Source organism: Colobus angolensis, unplaced genomic scaffold, assembly GCF_000951035.1.
Source record: "Colobus angolensis palliatus isolate OR3802 unplaced genomic scaffold, Cang.pa_1.0 Scaffold580, whole genome shotgun sequence".
NCBI classification, from domain to species: Eukaryota; Metazoa; Chordata; class Mammalia; order Primates; family Cercopithecidae; genus Colobus; species Colobus angolensis.
This window is the reverse complement of record NW_012119377.1, coordinates 216469-233727: the sequence shown is the minus strand read 5'-3', so window position 1 is coordinate 233727 and position 17259 is coordinate 216469. Positions and strand designations below refer to the sequence as shown.

General features: G+C 35.0%; 1 protein-coding gene across 3 annotated transcripts in view; it reads right to left on the bottom strand.

Annotated features, from left to right (window-relative positions):
• Positions 1-17259, bottom strand: part of THOC2 (THO complex 2) — a 136010-nt gene that overhangs the window by 7948 nt on the left and 110803 nt on the right. Inside the window, exons 26-39 of one of the 3 annotated variants that reach the window (XM_011962186.1) lie at positions 16623-16751; positions 16147-16278; positions 15878-16062; positions 15735-15800; positions 15202-15380; positions 14855-14957; positions 12650-13080; positions 12398-12456; positions 10874-10990; positions 5549-5686; positions 5143-5212; positions 4903-5060; positions 2933-3009; positions 2409-2454 (exon numbers count right to left, since the gene is read on the bottom strand). In XM_011962186.1, the coding sequence (XP_011817576.1) occupies positions 2427-2454; positions 2933-3009; positions 4903-5060; positions 5143-5212; positions 5549-5686; positions 10874-10990; positions 12398-12456; positions 12650-13080; positions 14855-14957; positions 15202-15380; positions 15735-15800; positions 15878-16062; positions 16147-16278; positions 16623-16751 (1872 nt within the window). In that variant the 3' untranslated portion in view covers positions 2409-2426. Of the gene's footprint in view, positions 1-2408; positions 2455-2883; positions 3010-4902; positions 5061-5142; positions 5213-5548; positions 5687-10873; positions 10991-12397; positions 12457-12649; positions 13081-14854; positions 14958-15201; positions 15381-15734; positions 15801-15877; positions 16063-16146; positions 16279-16622; positions 16752-17259 lie in introns of those variants that run through there. The other 2 variants (XM_011962188.1, XM_011962187.1) reach the window with 2 other exon arrangements.

Genomic DNA, 17259 nt, shown 5'->3' with positions numbered 1-17259 from the left:
CTATCAGCCAGATGGCCCAGCACAGTGGCTCACACCTGTAATCCCAGCACTTTGGGAGGCCAAGGCAGGTGGATCACCTGAGGTCAGGATTTCAAGACCAGCCTGCCCAACAACATGGTGAAACCCTGTCTCTACTAAAAACACAAAAATTAGACAGGCATGATGGTGCATGCTTATAATCCCAGCTACTCAGGAGGATGAGGCAGGAGACTCTCTTGAACCCGGAAGGCGGAAGTTGCAGTGAGCCAAGATCACACCATTACACTCCAGCCTGGTCAAAACAGCAAGACTTCTTTGTCTCAAAAAAAAAAAAAAAAGAAACTATCAACCAGAGTCTCACAGAATTAAGAGTCTACCCAAGAAGAAAGTATCGTACAAAGTTGTCAGTGAGGAATTCAACAGGATGGACATCCAGCTAGATGTACTTTTAAAAGAACATCTGAATCTAGAAGCCTTGCTATAAGACCACGAGCCAAATATCTAACCCTGACCAGTTTTGTCATCCCTTTGTTCCTAAGAGATTATACAGAGGAGTAAAATACAAATGCATGGTCAGTGTAAGAAAAACTCAAATCAGTAGCATAACCTTCACATACAAAAAAATAATATTTAGGTACTGAGTAAAGAGAGATATATAAAATCACTGTGAAAGTTGTCAGTGACAATGGCTGGCTCACTCCTCGTGAAGATATGAAAGGTGGGCTTTTTGTTTTTCTTTTAATAGGGAGACCACATGTGACAGCAAAATACCAGATTAAAAGAAAGGTTAAAATGAGGATTAAGAGTTTATGGCTCACCAGAGAAGATAGTTGTCAAGGCTGGAATGGGGGTAGGAGCAGCTAGAATTGAAGAATTAGTAGTAATATTTCCTTTTAAATCTATTAAATTCTAAATGTTCTTTTTTAACTCTCATTTACCCTACTTTACTTACATAACAAGCACCAAAAGAGCAGGAAAAGCACACTATTCATCATGTGTTGACTATATGGCAACCTCTCAAATCCCTGCTTTGCAGCCAAAATAAAGATGACAAAACCCATACCTTTAAGCCCATACCCTTATACAGAACCGGCTCTCAGACATTTCTCACTTGTAATTTAAACACTGGTAAATAGCCTTGCTTATCTATCTGGTCTCATAAAAGATTAGAAGCATCCAATAATATTAGGGGGGAGGTATAGACAAGCAAGTATACTTAATATATTAAGAAATGATGGCTAACATGGAAGCAAGAGTCAGCCAGGCACGGTGGCTCACACCTGTAATCCCAGCACTTTGGAAGGCTGAGGCAGGTGGATCACAAGGTCAAGAGTTCAAGATCAGCCTGGCTAACATGGTTAAACCCCATATCTACTGAAAATATAAAAATTAGCCGGGCGCGGTGGCAGGCGCCTCTAATCCCAGCTATTCAGGAGGCTGAGACAGGAGAATCGCTTGAACCTGGGCGGCAGAGGTTGCAGTGAGCTGAGATGGCACCACTGCACTCCAGCCTGGGAGACAGAGTGAGACTCCGTCTCAATAAATAAATAAATAAATAAATAATTAAAGGCAGAATCAACAGCCTCAAAATACAGCTGTCTGGAACCATTACATTCAGGGGGCAAATTGTCCTACGTACTTCAATAATACCAAGGCATCACCAAACAGTAACTATTCAGATTATCTTAAGTGCTCAAAAAAGGCAATATTAGGGTCTGAACACTGTATCTACTGTGATGGAAACACAATTTATTTAAGATGGGTAAAATACTTTTTAAATCTCACATAAATCATAAGTGCATTACCTTTAAAAAAAAAAAAAAAGTTACACATTGTAGATTCCAGAACTAAAAACACAGACCATATTTTCTGTTGCAAAACATGGGCAGTGGTAAAAAAAAAAAAAAAGAAAGAAAAAAAAAAGGCACAAAAACTTAAAAATCTTTGGATAACACATCAGCATGAGAAAGCAAAAGGAACAGAAAACACTAAAGGATAGAGAGACCGAGGTTTGAGTGTTGGCTCTGTTGACTAACAACTTTATAACCCTCTTCAACTTAACCTCTCAGAGTCTGTTTCTTCACCTGTAAAATGCAGATACCACCACCATTTACAAGGCTATAAGGACTTTAAAAACATAATTAATTATCCAGAGAAGATGGGAATAAGTGGTGAAGATAAAGCCAGATGTTCTTAAATATATCTTGGTGCTTAAAAAAATTGTGTGGCTAATCAGCAAGCTTAAAATGAAAACAGCTTAAAAATAACTCTGAATCTTGTTTTGCATCTATACTCAAAGACTTGGTCATTATATGTAGGTGAAAAAATCAAGTAGTTGTAGCTTATAAAATGCATCTAGTTTTTCAACACTGTCAGACCTCATTTTATGTTTCTATCATTAAATGAAAAGGTGGTGAGAGAACACTCACCTTGATGGAAAGTCTTCATTATCTGTGCTTGTCCGAGGACTTATGAGTAGATGACAAATTAAGGGAAAACAACTTTTGGGAATGGCAGAAAGAAGAACATCTCCCCTTTTAGTACAGCACCTCAGCTTGCAGGCCTATATGGGCTCTGACCAGCCTGGTAGCCTCAAACTCTACCAGCTCTGCTTGTCTGCCTCATCATTTTGCCCTTCTATTCCCAATGTCCCTGGCCCTAGGCACTCTCTGTTCCCTTTCTTCCTCTCTGTGATAATATAACCCGAAGGACTATAAATCCCTTAGTGGCATAAAACATCTCAGTCACCACAGAAGTCTTTTTAAATATCAAGAACATCAAGTATCCCACTTCCAGATTTCACATATTTTGAGAGAGTTAACTGGAAAGACCATTTCAAAACTAATAAGCCCTTAAGCATTTAAACCACATACTAAAAGAGTACAACTGTAAACATGACCAGTATCAAAGCTTTCCATTACACTGACTGAAAACATCAAAATGAAAAGGATATTGTTTCTTCTCTTCCTTTCCTCCTGAACTGTCCCGTTTCTCTTTCTTTTCTATCTTTTCTTTATCATGCCTGGACTCCTATAAGAAATGGTAGAATTAGTTGGGGAAGGGAAAACCAAATATAAAAGCCAGCTCAAAACCCCTTTTCATCACCCACAAGCTATAATTTGTCTTCAAAAACTTACTTAATATGACACCAAAAGCATAAGCAACAAAAGGAAAAAAATAGATACATTGAACTTCACCAAAAGTAAAAATATTCATGCATCAAAGAACACTATCAAGAAAGTGAAAAGACAACCTATAGAACTAGAGAAAAAATTTGCAAATCACATATCTCATAAGGATCTAGTATCCAAAATATATAAAGAACTCTTAGAGCTGAGCAACAAAAACACAAACCCTCTAAATAAAAAATAGTCAAGGTATCTGAACAGATTTCTTGAAACATAAACAAATGGCCAATAAGCACATGAAAATATGTTCAACATCATTAGTTATTAAGAAAATGCAAATCAAAACCATAATGAGACACCACTTCGCACTTACTGGAATGGCTATAATAAAAAAACAAAAACAGAAAATAACCATTGTTGACAAGGATGCAGAGAAATCTGCACCCTCATACTTTGTTGGTAGAAATGTAAACTGCACAGCCACTGTCTAAAAGAGTTTGGTGGTTCCTCAAAAGTTAAACATAGAATTACCATATAACCCAGAAATTCCATTCGTGGGCATATACCCAACATAATTAAAAATAGGTGTTTGAACAAATACTTATAGCCCCACACAAATGTTCACAGCAACACTACTGACAATAGCCAAAACGTGGAAACAACTCAAAAGTCCATCAACTGACAAATGGATAAATAAATGTGGTATATTCATATAATGAAATATTACTTGGCTATAAAAAGAAATGAAGTAAATGACACATGCTACAACATGGAAGAACTTCAAAAAAACATTATGCTAAGTGAAAGACATCAGACACAAAAGGCCACAATATTGTACTATTTCATTTATATAAAATATTCAGAATGAGTGAATCCATAAAGAAAATAGATTTATGGTTCCCAGGGGCTGAGGAGAAGGGGAAAATGGGAGTGGCTGTTTAAATGGGTATAGAGTTTTCTCTTGGAGGCGGTAAAAATGTTTTGGAACTAGGTAGAGATGATTACACAATACTGTAAATATACTAAATGTCACTTAAATGTATACCTTTAAAATGGTTAATTTTATGTTATTTGAATTTTACCTCAATTAAAAAACACCTAAAAGAACAGCCTATCTTTTAAAGCATAGAATTAAAATGTTCCTTATATAATTTTCTAAAGCTGTTTTTATGAACTATGAATAAAAGGCATGTATTTTCAATATATATAACAATGTTTTATAAACAATTTATACTTTAGTAATGGTTTGCTTATTACTTTATGGCAGATGCATGAGATTCATTTTAAATGTCAACCATTAATATGTAAGAGAATGTATCTTATACTCAATTTTTAAATCAAATACAAGTTTCAAACAAATGAGTTTATTAGGAGAAAACGTTACAAAAATGTTTCAAATCACAATCAAGACTTTTTGACGCTATGATGGTCAGAGAGAATACACGTGACCGTATTTTAATCTCAGGAATAAAGAGAAACTAAAAGCAAAGAGTTGGTGGAGAAAAAAGAAAATGCAAAGAACAGCTGAAACTCAATCAACAGAAGTAGGTGGGAATGGAATGGAGAGGGGAAAGGAATCTCAGAGGTATACTAACTCTACCCTCCTAGTAATCTGGGACTGAACTGACTCAAATTCCCCAAACACATAACCTGCCCTCCCTCAATACCTCTTCTTCCCACCCCTAAATAATGAACAAAAGACTGTATGACTAGGAAAAAAATTCAATATTTGCTAAATTTTCAGAGTTGATTTTTTTAAGATAAAGCATATTATTCCTTTATTTTCCTAATTTACCTTTTTGCCACCGGAGGAGATTTTATCCATCTTCTCAGATTTAAATGAATCACTGCCTTTTTCTTTGCCTGAAGATTTTGACTTATTTTTTTCCTTGTCTTTCTCATTTGGATAAGGAGATTCACAAGGACTTTCACTTTTATGTTTTGAAACCCCCACTAAAATTACAAAAGAAAATCATGAAAGCCTTTTCCAATTCACTTCGATGATACCTTCAAAGATATGAATAAGTCTACCTACTTGTTCCATTCTCCTCTTTACGTCGCTTGGTTAAGTCCGGTGGCACTTCACGGTCGTTGTTTGAGTGATCCTAGAACCAAGAATTGTGAACTACATTGACCAAGGGCTTTTGTTTTAAAGTATTACTTTTATATGAGAAGGGCACAGCTAACTAGCAATGGAGAATATTTGCAGTAGTTTCACACACTTGATAAAAATGGCATGAAAGACAAGCAGAGCTGATAGAGATTATTAGGCTGAAGATCCTTATTAACGTAGAAGATGCAAACACTTCGGGGTAAAAATACCAATAAAATCATGAAAAAACAGACAACTATGGAACAAACTAGTATTTTTTAAAAAGCAACATACACACTGGTGTACATGACAATGAGCTTTCCAAACTAGTTTTAAAAAAATTACAAACCCTTTTCCGCTCTTTCCTGTCCTTTTCATCTTTTTTCTCTCTTTCTCTGGATCTTTCCCTTGACTTGTCCAAATCTTTCTTGTCCATTTCTCTCTCCTTACTCTTGGACAGTGGTGGAGGAGTATGATTAATGTAGAGCTGTTAAATCAAGGCAATATTACTAAAGATTATTAGTTTTCCAGTATTGGCATCATTTGTTTGTTTATTAAATGAAACACAATTGGGAATTATACCCAAAGTCAAAACTGGTCAGCTATCTGGATTACAAGAGGTAAAATAAAAGGGCATGGCACAAATTATACAAAGCCTTCAATTCTTGGCCTTATAAAAATTACCATTTAAACTCCATCAGTTCATTCGTGCCTCAACTGAGACTCATTAGTAAATTCACAAGCTAGAGTATTCCTTATAGCTCTATTGTAAAGACCTATAACCACCATTACAAGAGTCCATATATGAACAATAGTGACTGGACTTTCTGTATTGTCAAAAAAAAAAAAAAAAGAAAAACACCTCTACACAATCATGAAAATTTTAAATAGTCTTACCATCCACTGACAGGAAGTCAATAATGGCAATGGGCAAAAGTATAAATATAAAACCTAGCCATGATTTTGCTAATAATTCTTTTCTGCCTCAGTGTGAACCATGCAAAGATTATCCCAAATTATTTTTACAAATGTGAAGGCTGCGTGTTCTGTACTTCTGAAAGCACTCCAATTTCTATCAAAATAATCACAATTAACTGTGAAATTTGTCTTCCTGGTTCTAAAAACCTCAGAAAGCCATCTAGTCAGCTGAGGATGATTAAACAATTCAAAAGACTAAAAAATAATGAACCAATATTCTCCTCTGCCTATTCTTTCTCTGCCGAAAGGACTATACGCAATAAAACAGCCAATCATCAAGGGTATTCTAACTAAATAATTAAGAGATAACCCTTCTTAGGTGAGTTGTAAATATGGAAATATGCTGTAACATAAAATATTTAGGAAGTAGTCAGGAAATAATCAGATATCTAACCTTATGGCATTTATATCTGTGCTACAAGCCTATGTTTAATTTAAGACATTAAAAGTATTATGCAGCGGAAGACTGAATATAACTCATTACACAACTACACAATGCTAGATATACCTTAGGAACAAATAGAACAGTGAGTCAAAAGTCAAATATTTTTACATGAAGCAATCCTTTGGTATTCAAAGGAATACATGAAAAATGAAGACCATCAGTTTGATAATTAAACACTTATTTTTTTAACACAACCAAACATTTTCAATTAAAATACTGCCATAGCAATGCAGAAGTAGATTCTTTAAAATTTCAATGTTTAAAAGTTGATAAACTGAAATAGACAAAATGCTTATTAATAAAGAGCAAGAGAATGATAGTCATAAAAGCACTTATCTAAAAGATACTCTTGCTGGTTAGAATGCCTTAAATGACACCAAGATTTTTCTAATCATGAGGTTTATTCATATCTTAACATTATTTATGAAAATGATTAAGACAAAGGAAATATGACTGCAATACTCAAAGAAGACTTCTCTAAGTATTAACTTTTTCCCAATAAAAGCAAAAAAAAAAGTTTCTAATCACAAATCCATACATACACACACACACATACACACAACCCTTGTTAATAATGAAGTTTTGAACTGTGCTTACTTTCTTTCTGTACTGCAAGGAATCGAGAAATTTTTCTAGAACTTCTGGCATTAATGTTCAAATACTTCATTCCTGACATAAAAAGTCACATAGCTCAACTGATACATAATCAGAAATTCTTAGTTCGGAATGTACCCAATTCAATTCCTTCTTTAGAATAGTTCTGATCACAATACTCTTTTTGCATAAAAACAGAGTTTCTCATTGCCTAATGAATTAAATGCATACTCCTTAGTTTAGACATTCCAAACTCTCCACCATCTTTTCACAATTATATCCTGCTACAGTAACCCAATGCACTCTATGCTGTGGCTATCACCGCTCCCTAACATCTGTCCTTTCCAGCAGTTCTCATTACTAGAACGGTTGTTCAGTTTTATCTTAACTTCTTAAAACTCTACTTAGCCTTCAAAGATGGCTCAAAGTCATCAGTATTCAACCATTTCTCAACTCTGCAACTCACTTTCCATTATTTCATATTTACCTTTTTTACGACAAGTGTTCCCTATTAACTTCATGTCATACATTTTTGTCCATAACAGTTTCCAGTATGGTAGGAGAGCTAAGGCGCCTTTCTACTTTTACATACTTCCTAGTACCCTGTACACACAGTGAGTACTCATAAGTTTGACAAATAAAATTAAGGATTCATTAAATGGATTTGTATGTAGCATGGCTGGGTTTTGTTCTGGGATCGTTAAGGTCCAAAAAAGAATTTGACTGATTTTCAAAATCTGTTTCAGAAAACACTGCTCCATTGACTTTATTAAAGCTTCACTATATTACATAAAGATGGCCTCACTTTTAGGCTTGGATTTGGCTGTAAATCCTCATTTTAAGATGGTGAACAAATTAAAAGCTAAATTCTGTCTTGAGGTGGTTACTGATGCCCTCCTAAATTACAGAAGGGCTGCTTAGTGCAACTTGCTTTTTTTTTTTTTTAAACACTTTCTTCATCAAAAGTAGCTGCTAGAATTGCTACATCAAAACACAATTGATCAAAACTAGAAATACACTATTTGAAAATTAGGGGTAAAGGGTAAACTGACAGAAGAGATTTGGATAGTAAGCTAGATTTTTCTTCTTTTAGCTAATCTCATTTGAAAAGCTAAAATCCAAGTATTGCTTTTACCACAAATTAGAAAGTAAAAATAGCAAATAAATAATAAAGAGAATCCCACAGACAAAGCATAACTAAAAAGTCAAACTAAAGCGGGGAGAGAATTTTATAGGTACAAGTGACAAGACAATATGAAAATAGATGCATATCTTCCAAACCCTCTAGAAAGTAAAAGCTACCTCAGAAACAGGCTAAAGATAATCAACTTTGGAGATCAGTCAAAGTCCAATGAATTTGTTTTTCTAAGACATTCATATACTATTAAACTTTCTAGACACATAAAAATGCAACATCAGCTACTATGCAAACCAGTACTTTGCATGCTTTACCAAAGTGCAAAGGCTTAAGAAATCACTTCAAATATTAATTGAATACCTAAACTTACTGCCAGGCACCATGCTAAGCACTAAAGATCTGAAAAGTAGTAGAAGTCACATAATTTTTAGAAGCATATGTATATGCCATTTTCAAATTTTTCTGGTTGCATGTGGAATAAATCTATTAAATTTTAAAGGCCCGCAAAACACCATTTTTAAAAGGGGGGGATGTGGGAGATTGAGCTGAATCACTGTAATTTTTAAAAACCAAGGCAAACACACTAAAGGAGCTAGAAAAACCCTTTCAACTATTGTTGAAATGGGTGGTGCTAGGAATCAAGGAACTTTAATTTTAGTTCATGTTTTGATACTAACAAATTGTATGTAACTGGGAAAGCTAAAGAACTTTTAGTCTCTCATTTGTCAAAAAGACACTATCCACCTGCCCTGTCTACCTCACAACACTGTTAAGAGCATGAAATGAGACAGTATATATTTTCAAATGGCCTTTTCACAAATGTGAGGAACCATCATTGGTTAGAACATTCAGTTAATTTTAAAAGCAGTTTACAAACTGCTTCAAAGTATGTTTCAGTAAACAAATATTCAGAAGGTAACACTGTTAGCCCATTAATTTAAAATAGCCCATACAAGCCACTGATGGTTAAGACTGACATAAACAATTTGAAACTGGTTATAAAAACCAACTATATTGCAGTATGTATTTAAGTTAGCCAACAAAAACTTCACATTAAATGAAAGTTCTATAGATATCAAAATTGAAATGGAATATAAATTAAGTTTTCCAAAACTAACCTAAATAGGAACATCATTTTAAATAATAATTCCATGTAATAAAAAATAGCAGTATATAATTCCAAGCTGATATCAACATTTTTGTAACTCCTACTAGGTATGGAGAACTCTGTTAGTATTGTGACGTTATGGCTAATATCAAAAAAACAAAAATACTTTGGACGTTTAGAATTTTCAAAAATAATGTAATTAAGTTGATGTTGTGTCTAATGTGTTATTTTGACTTGTTCTTCAATCGCATATTACAGAATAATCCCAATATCTACTTCAAATAAAACATTCATTCAAATCAGAAAAAAAAAAAAAACTAAATGGAAGTCCTCCCGGTATAGCTGAGACTTTTGATTAATAGAGTATATTCTAAAAAACAATGCTACAACTTTAGGACACAGGTACACTGGCTAATATAAACTTAAAAATTAGTGCTTATTTCCCCAGTATCCACAGACATTTCATTATAAATCTATATACATCTAAAAGCAGTTAGTAATGTCAACTGGCTCTGTTTCAAAATTTCATTTGGTCCACCAGTAAAGAAATCAAGCTTAGCTGATTTCTATTTTAATCATGGTAAGCAATATTTATGCTGAAAAATAGGCTTTATTCTGCTAAGCAGATTCATTTGCTTGTAGCTTGTAAGAGGAAGCAAAGTAGAAAATCAAAGAAGGATACACGTTTTATAACAAACACAAAACAACATGAACAATGGACAATTCAAGTATACTGAAATAAACTCTGTAATAAGATACACAAACTGCACACTATTTTTAGTAGAAGAATACTCAAGAAAGTAGAATAATAGGTAAGAATTAATACTGACATGTAAACGCAACCACCGAGTATTCCCCTCCAGGGGAATGATTCTTTCACATTAACTGTATCTCCTGATATTGTGCTACAACTACCAAAAAGGTACCTCAGCAGAGGATATACAAAGAATTTTTATAGATTGAGATGAGCTCCATTTTTAAAACAGATATGTGAATGCATCAAATTTATTTTTTGGTATTTTGGGTTGTCTAAACAGTCAGACAGCCTGGCAGATTTATTTTGAAAAATTAAATAAACCCAAAACAACCCAATAACCTCTTCCCTGAATGTTAAACTTATTTCCAGATTTTGAAGCATAAAAGGAGGATGTATAACACAGCAAGCAAGGAGAAATGATAGAAATGTTGCTACATTACACACATTTTATAACAATCTCATTAAAAGGGACCATTGTCATCTGTTGTTTCAGTTTTAACATTAAATATTTTTGAAGGTTATTCAATGTAAGCAGAGGACTTTATCCCACTGATTTCAGCTTACTGAATGTGCTAGATGTGAGGACATCTACTAAACAAAATAAGTAAATTACATTTGGTTTACTTAGGCATGATGAGTTTAAAAGACTCAAACCTTTGCTGAAGATTCCTTGAGTTCGATGAGACTGTCCTGTAGAAAATGAATGGAGATGACAGGTGAGCTGGCATAGTTCTCAGAACCCAGAGGAACTTTGGGAAGTATGGCTGTAACCTGGAAATAAACCAGCTACTTCTTGTGAGGATAAACTTCATGATGTCATCATCAATATGAATATCAACAATAAAAAAAAATGTAATGGAATTGTAATGTTAAAAACTAAATTAAATGTACTCAATGTTAAGAAATAAAAATCTTTCTCTGCTCAGAATTTTAAAATAAATGTCAATGCCACATTTTTCGTATCTCTCTACTTAAGCTATATGTAACTTAAGAGGTTTAAGAAAGCAAAACTTTTTTTCTCCACAAAAAATTTAAAATACTGGAGGTCACTGTGGAAGAACAACATTGCCTTATATTTTTCATAGTTTTTCTTTAATTGGGAGGATTCACATTTTACTTTACTTGTAACTCTAATATAAATATATATATTTTAAAATCCTAGCTGGAAAATTCAGTGGCATTGTATTAACAAGAAAACAAAATATATAAGAGTAATCACTTCTTTTTTTTTTTTTTGCAAAGTGCCTATCATGGTGAATCTCAAACCTCCCGCACACAAAGAAATCATTTAAAAAAAAAAGAAAGAAAAAGAAATCAACTACGATATTCCACCACAGTGCTCTTGATGAAGAATTAATAACTTACAGTTTTTTAAAAGTTCAACGTACTGCAAATTCAAAGATTCCATGAAATTAGATGACTTTAGAATTAAAATTAAATATGGAGCAAGGAATGGCTACCCTGAGTCTTCAAGAAGGCTACACCCACGATTTTGTGCTGCAGTTGAATGCCTGGGGTTTCTCTTTGCTGGGTGGTAGGATTGGATGCCACATCTGCTTTTATCGTAACGCAAGGTTCAACTTGTTGGGAACCCATTGGGTATAAACAAACCTCCAAGGGAAGATAAACAGAAGCTGCATGCTCACTGAATATACACAACTACAGGAGAACTGATCACCAAGGAGACTTTAAAATGGAACTCCTTTCAAGACTCCTTCTTAGAAGGCACACATCGGTATGATGCTCATCAAGAAGCTTGAATTCAGAGGTAACTTGTTTATCCTGTATCATCCAGGAAGTCTTCAGTGCTATATATTCTTCAATATGCTGAAAAATAGGCTTCATTCTGCTGAAAAGATTCGTTTGCTTGTAGCTACCATTGCACTCCAAAAAAGACTGCTTAAAGCAGTTGAGGCACTTCTGGGTAAAATTTCTCTTGCACTTTGAAACACTACAAAATTAGTGCTAAGTCCTTGAAGTTTTAACATTTTTATAATAAAAATACTCAATAGGAAAAAAAATCAGTCCACCAATATAGAAAAATTCATTTTCTAATGCAATATAAAACCTCCAGTGGCTCCAGTGAATGCTTGGCATAAGACTTGAAGGAAGTCAGGACATTGGTATTCCAAACAGGTGAGCCTAACATGGACGCTGCCTTCCTCAGGCTATACTAACCTTTACTGTGGAGGAATGTGATGGAGAAGGGTGGGTATCAATTTTGCGGCGTTTTTGTTCTGTTAAGACAAAAAGAAATAGTCAGAATAAGGTATATTTCTAGTTTTCCAAACACTTAAAAAAAAAAAAATTTGCATGGCAATCAAGTTCCCCTAGCAAAATCCCTATATAACCTGCCAAAACAAGGAGACAATAACCAACTATACATTAAAATAACAAAAGGTAAGAACATACAAAGAAAGGTAAACTTGCCCCTTTCAGGCTCTGGAATATCTGATCGGGGAACAGGTGATTTCAAGGACCCAGAAACTGGTGTTTTTTCTCCTCCTTTTACATTTTCCTTTGATTTCATTTCCTTTGCTATATCTCTTTCTCTGGATGGCTCCTTCTCTCTTTCCCTTTCTTGAGTTGATTTTGATTCTGCGTTGGGGACAGTGGTCTTAAATTTCTCATCTTTAGCTTTTTCTTCCTTCTTGAATTTTTCTTTCTCTTTGTCTGACTTTGGCGTTCTTTCCTTGGTCTCTCTTGCTTTTTCATCTTTATTTGGCCGCTCTTCCTTTGGTTTTTCTTTACCATCTTTACCAAGTACCCTGGCCTCTGGAGTAGTAGCTGGAGTCTTTTCTTTTTTCTCTTTTTCTTTCTCTTTCCCTTTTTCTTTGTCATTTTCTTTAACAGCTTTGTTGCTTAAGAATAAAAACATGGGATTTTAACACAAATAATCATAAAATATATCCCTTGCCTGATATATGATAAAAGATATCATAAAGGGTTTCTAACTTCAAAAATATTAGAACTAAGGGCGAGTCCTTCAAAAACTAAAGGACAACTTTAAGACAAGTAAAAAGGAAGAAGTAATGGTCGGGTGCAGTGGCTCATGCCTGTAATCCCAGCACTTTGGGAGGCTGAGGAGGGTGGATCACTTGAGGTCAGGAGTTCGAGACCAGCCTGGCCAACATGGTGAAACTCCATCTCTACTAAAAATACAAAAAACTTAGCTGGGCATGGTGGTGGGCACCTGTAATCCCAGCTACTCTGGAGGCTGAGGCAAGAGAATCACTTGAACCTGAGAGGCAGAGGTTGCAGTGAGCCAAGATCACACCACTGCACTCCAGCCTGGGTGCCAAAGCAAGACTCCATCTCAAAAAAAAGGAAGTATTTCTTTATCCAGTAAATTATAAACAAATTCATGAATTGCAGATTTAAAAGAATTATTAGCCGGGTGTGGTGGCCCACACCTATAATCCAGCACTTTGGGAGGTCAAGGCAGGCAGATCACATAAGGTCAGGAGTTTGAGACCAGTCTGATCAACATGGCAAAACCCCGTCACTACTAAAAATGCACAAAAAATTAGCCAGGTGTGGTGGCACACGCTTGTAATCCCAGCTACTAGGGAAGCTGAGGCACAAGAATCACTTCAACCCAGGAGGCAGAGGTTGCAGTGAGCTGAGATCACGCCACTGCACTCCAGCCTGGGTGATGGAAAGAGACTCTGTCTCAAAAAAATAAAAAAAAATTATTAAAATAATCTCAGGTTCTTTTTTGGCATACATTTATAACCTATGAGAATAAATGGTAAAAACCAAAAATATATCCCACAAACCAACCAAGAAAACTACTATCAGGAAATGGATTACTTAGCTGGATGGATCACTACTTAAATTAGTGTAGGCTTTTCTTATGTCTGTCCTTACTCAGATTGTTCACAGCAATCACTCTATCCTAAACTATTTTTTTTTAACTTCATACCTACATTCCCCTGAGTATCCCAGCAGGAGAAACAAAGTTGTTATACAAGCATAATTCTACAAAACATAATTAGGATGTAAAGCATATCAGCAAAATAGGGTACATAAAAAATTTCAAAGTCCAACATAAATGACTTTTCACATTACTCAACCACCACTCCCCTTCTACTCATGAGGATTCATATAAGAAATTAGAATTATGAGGGCCAGGTGCAATGGCTCATGCCTCTAATCCCAGCAGTGTGGAAAGCCAAGGCTGGCGGATCGCTTGAGGCCAGAAGTTCGAGACCAGCCTGGGCAACACTGCAAGACCCCATCTCAAAAAAATACATAAAAATCGGCCGGGCGCGGTGGCTCAAGCCTGTAATCCCAGCACTTTGGGAGGCCGAGACGGGCGGATCATGAGGTCAGGAGATCGAGACCATCCTGGCGAACATGGTGAGACCCCGTCTCTACTAAAAAATACAAAAATCTAGCCGGGCGAGGTGGCGGGCGCCTGTAGTCCCAGCTACTCCGGAGGCTGAGGCAGGAGAATGGCGTGAACCTGGGAGGCGGAGCTTGCAGTGAGCTGAGATCCGGCCACTGCACTCCAGCCTGGGCGACAGAGCCAGACTCCGTCTCAAAAAAAAAAAAAAAAAAAAAAAAAAAAAATACATAAAAATCATTTTTAAAAAGAATTTAGAATTATGACACATGGCACAGTGTTCCTACCTGTTAGAGCCACTATTTCCATTGCTTGAATTCCCTTTAGGTGTGGTACTAGAAGCTTTATTAACAGCTTTCACACCACACTGAGATCTCTCCCTTGATTTATCTGAAATAAAAGTAAAGTTTTATTTAACAAGCCCCTAAATGTAAATAAGCTACAATTTCACAGCAAAATGATTAGAGAATAATTAGAAAGAAACAGCAGGCTGATTACTTCTTAACGTTTATATACTCCTATCTAGGGAATAAAAAGTTATACTAAGCCAGCATTGTACTCATTCTATGATATAAAACATTTTACTTTGTTGAAATAAAATATATTACTTATAAGTTTCTACAAATAAGCATACCAGTCTCCTCAGTACTGCTTTCATCCGATTTAGATGCACTTCCTATTGATGATGAAGAAGGCCCACCACCAGGCCCATTTTGCACACTGGCAACTGCATTCCTCGGAGGGGGGTCTTTGTGATGAAACTCATTTTCAGGTATCATGTATGACTTTCTACTTTTCAACTGCCCAGAGTAGCTGAAAGTCGCACAAAGCGTTTAAATATACAAACACAAATCAAAAAACATAAACATGAGGTTTTTAAGAATTAGCAAGTTATTCATTCTACTATGTAGTTCTAGTGAATTTAAAAAATACCAATTTTTAATAAGTTCTTGAAGGTTTGTATAGAATGCCCAACTTTCTTAAAAATTACAATTTCACTATAAACTAATCCTTAAACTAAGATGGCTTTTTTCTTTTACTCTTGAAGATCTGTTAACTATGATGATAAAATTATATTTCCTTCCAATCAAGAAATATTATATATGACTTTTGAAACTATCATCCAGTATAGACCGGAAGTTGATAATCAGAAGTGGTAACTCTCACCAGCCTGTGGGAACATGATCGCATAATCTCCCATAATCTCCTGAAGGCAGAAGATAAACTTCAACACTGTAAAACATTTTAAAGTCTTCAGAATCCTTCCGTCATCTAGTCTTGTAAATCACATTAAAATATAATTTTGTTACCCCATAGCCAATGCATATAGATCTGGCCTCTTCTCTTTTTCTTCTTGGCAGATTTTGTGTACTCTTCTTTCCAAAGCTTGACCCAGATTCAAAACTTTTGGGTACCAAGGAAGTATTTTTGTTAGCACAATCAAGATATTCCTGATGTGAGTATATTCGCCTGTTTCAAGGCAATGTACCGATGCCTACAACAAACATTTTCAGATCCATTATTATAAAAGTACAAGTATAAAGAGAAAAATTTGCCTTTGAAAACCCAATTTTTTTACCTTGGTTAGTTTGTAATGCCATTTATGTACAACATGTCGAAAATTTTCATAGTCTAATTGATCAGCCTTATTTCCACCATCAAAACCAGTTGCCCGTAATATGGTAAGGAATCCTGGATAGTTTCCACATTCCTAAGGAAACAATGTTTGTCACTTTTAAGGAGAAATTATGATCCACAAAATCGCAGAAACTGAAACTTAAGTAGACTAGATCAATGTTTCCATTTAAAACCATCATGCGTATTTTGATAAGTAGTCACAAAAAGTTCAACTTATACAAAGATATTAATTTGGAACGTCAGTTTGAGATAGAATAAAAATCTATAAAGAACTTTTTAATAATGAATTAATTGTGCTTATAAACACGGTTTTACAACTGAATCTTAAACTCAGCTTCTCTTTTAAAACAATTTAGACATTAATGGATGTGGTCATTATATACATGGGTAAAATATAAGGGTTTTTATTAATCATACCTTTTCATATGTGGCTCTATCACTATGCCACCTGGTCACAGTCTCTAACATGCAGCACAGAAACCTTCCATATCGACTGGCTTCATTTTCAGTACAGCTTGCAACTGTGTAAATTATGTCAGAGAAAACCTACAGGAAAAAAATGTTTAAAACATATAAACAAATCAAGGTCAAAATCACTTAAAAATATTAGAAGATTCTCTTATAGCAAGTCATAATAAACAGGTAAGCTTAGTCGAAATGTATATTCCCTTTATATAATGACACTGCAGAGACCTTTGGAGATTTTGGCTTTGTGGGGAAATAGTGAATTCATAAAACAACCACCCAAAACAAGAACTTTTATAAAGAAAGCTGATTTACAGTGACAGGGGGAAAAAAAAAACTATCATTATTATTACATAATAGTTTTTTTTATTACATAATAGTTTCTTAACCACTTAGCCATACATATTACTGGGTTTATGGGGAGAGTAAACAGAGGAAATGCTGATAGAAATTAAAAATAGGCAGCTGACATGCTGGAACAAACATTATGTTTTGTGGGGTTTTTTTTGTTTGTTTGTTTTTGAGACGGAGTCTCACTCTGTCACCCAGGCTGGAGTGCCATGGTGCGATCTCGGCTCACTGCAAGCTC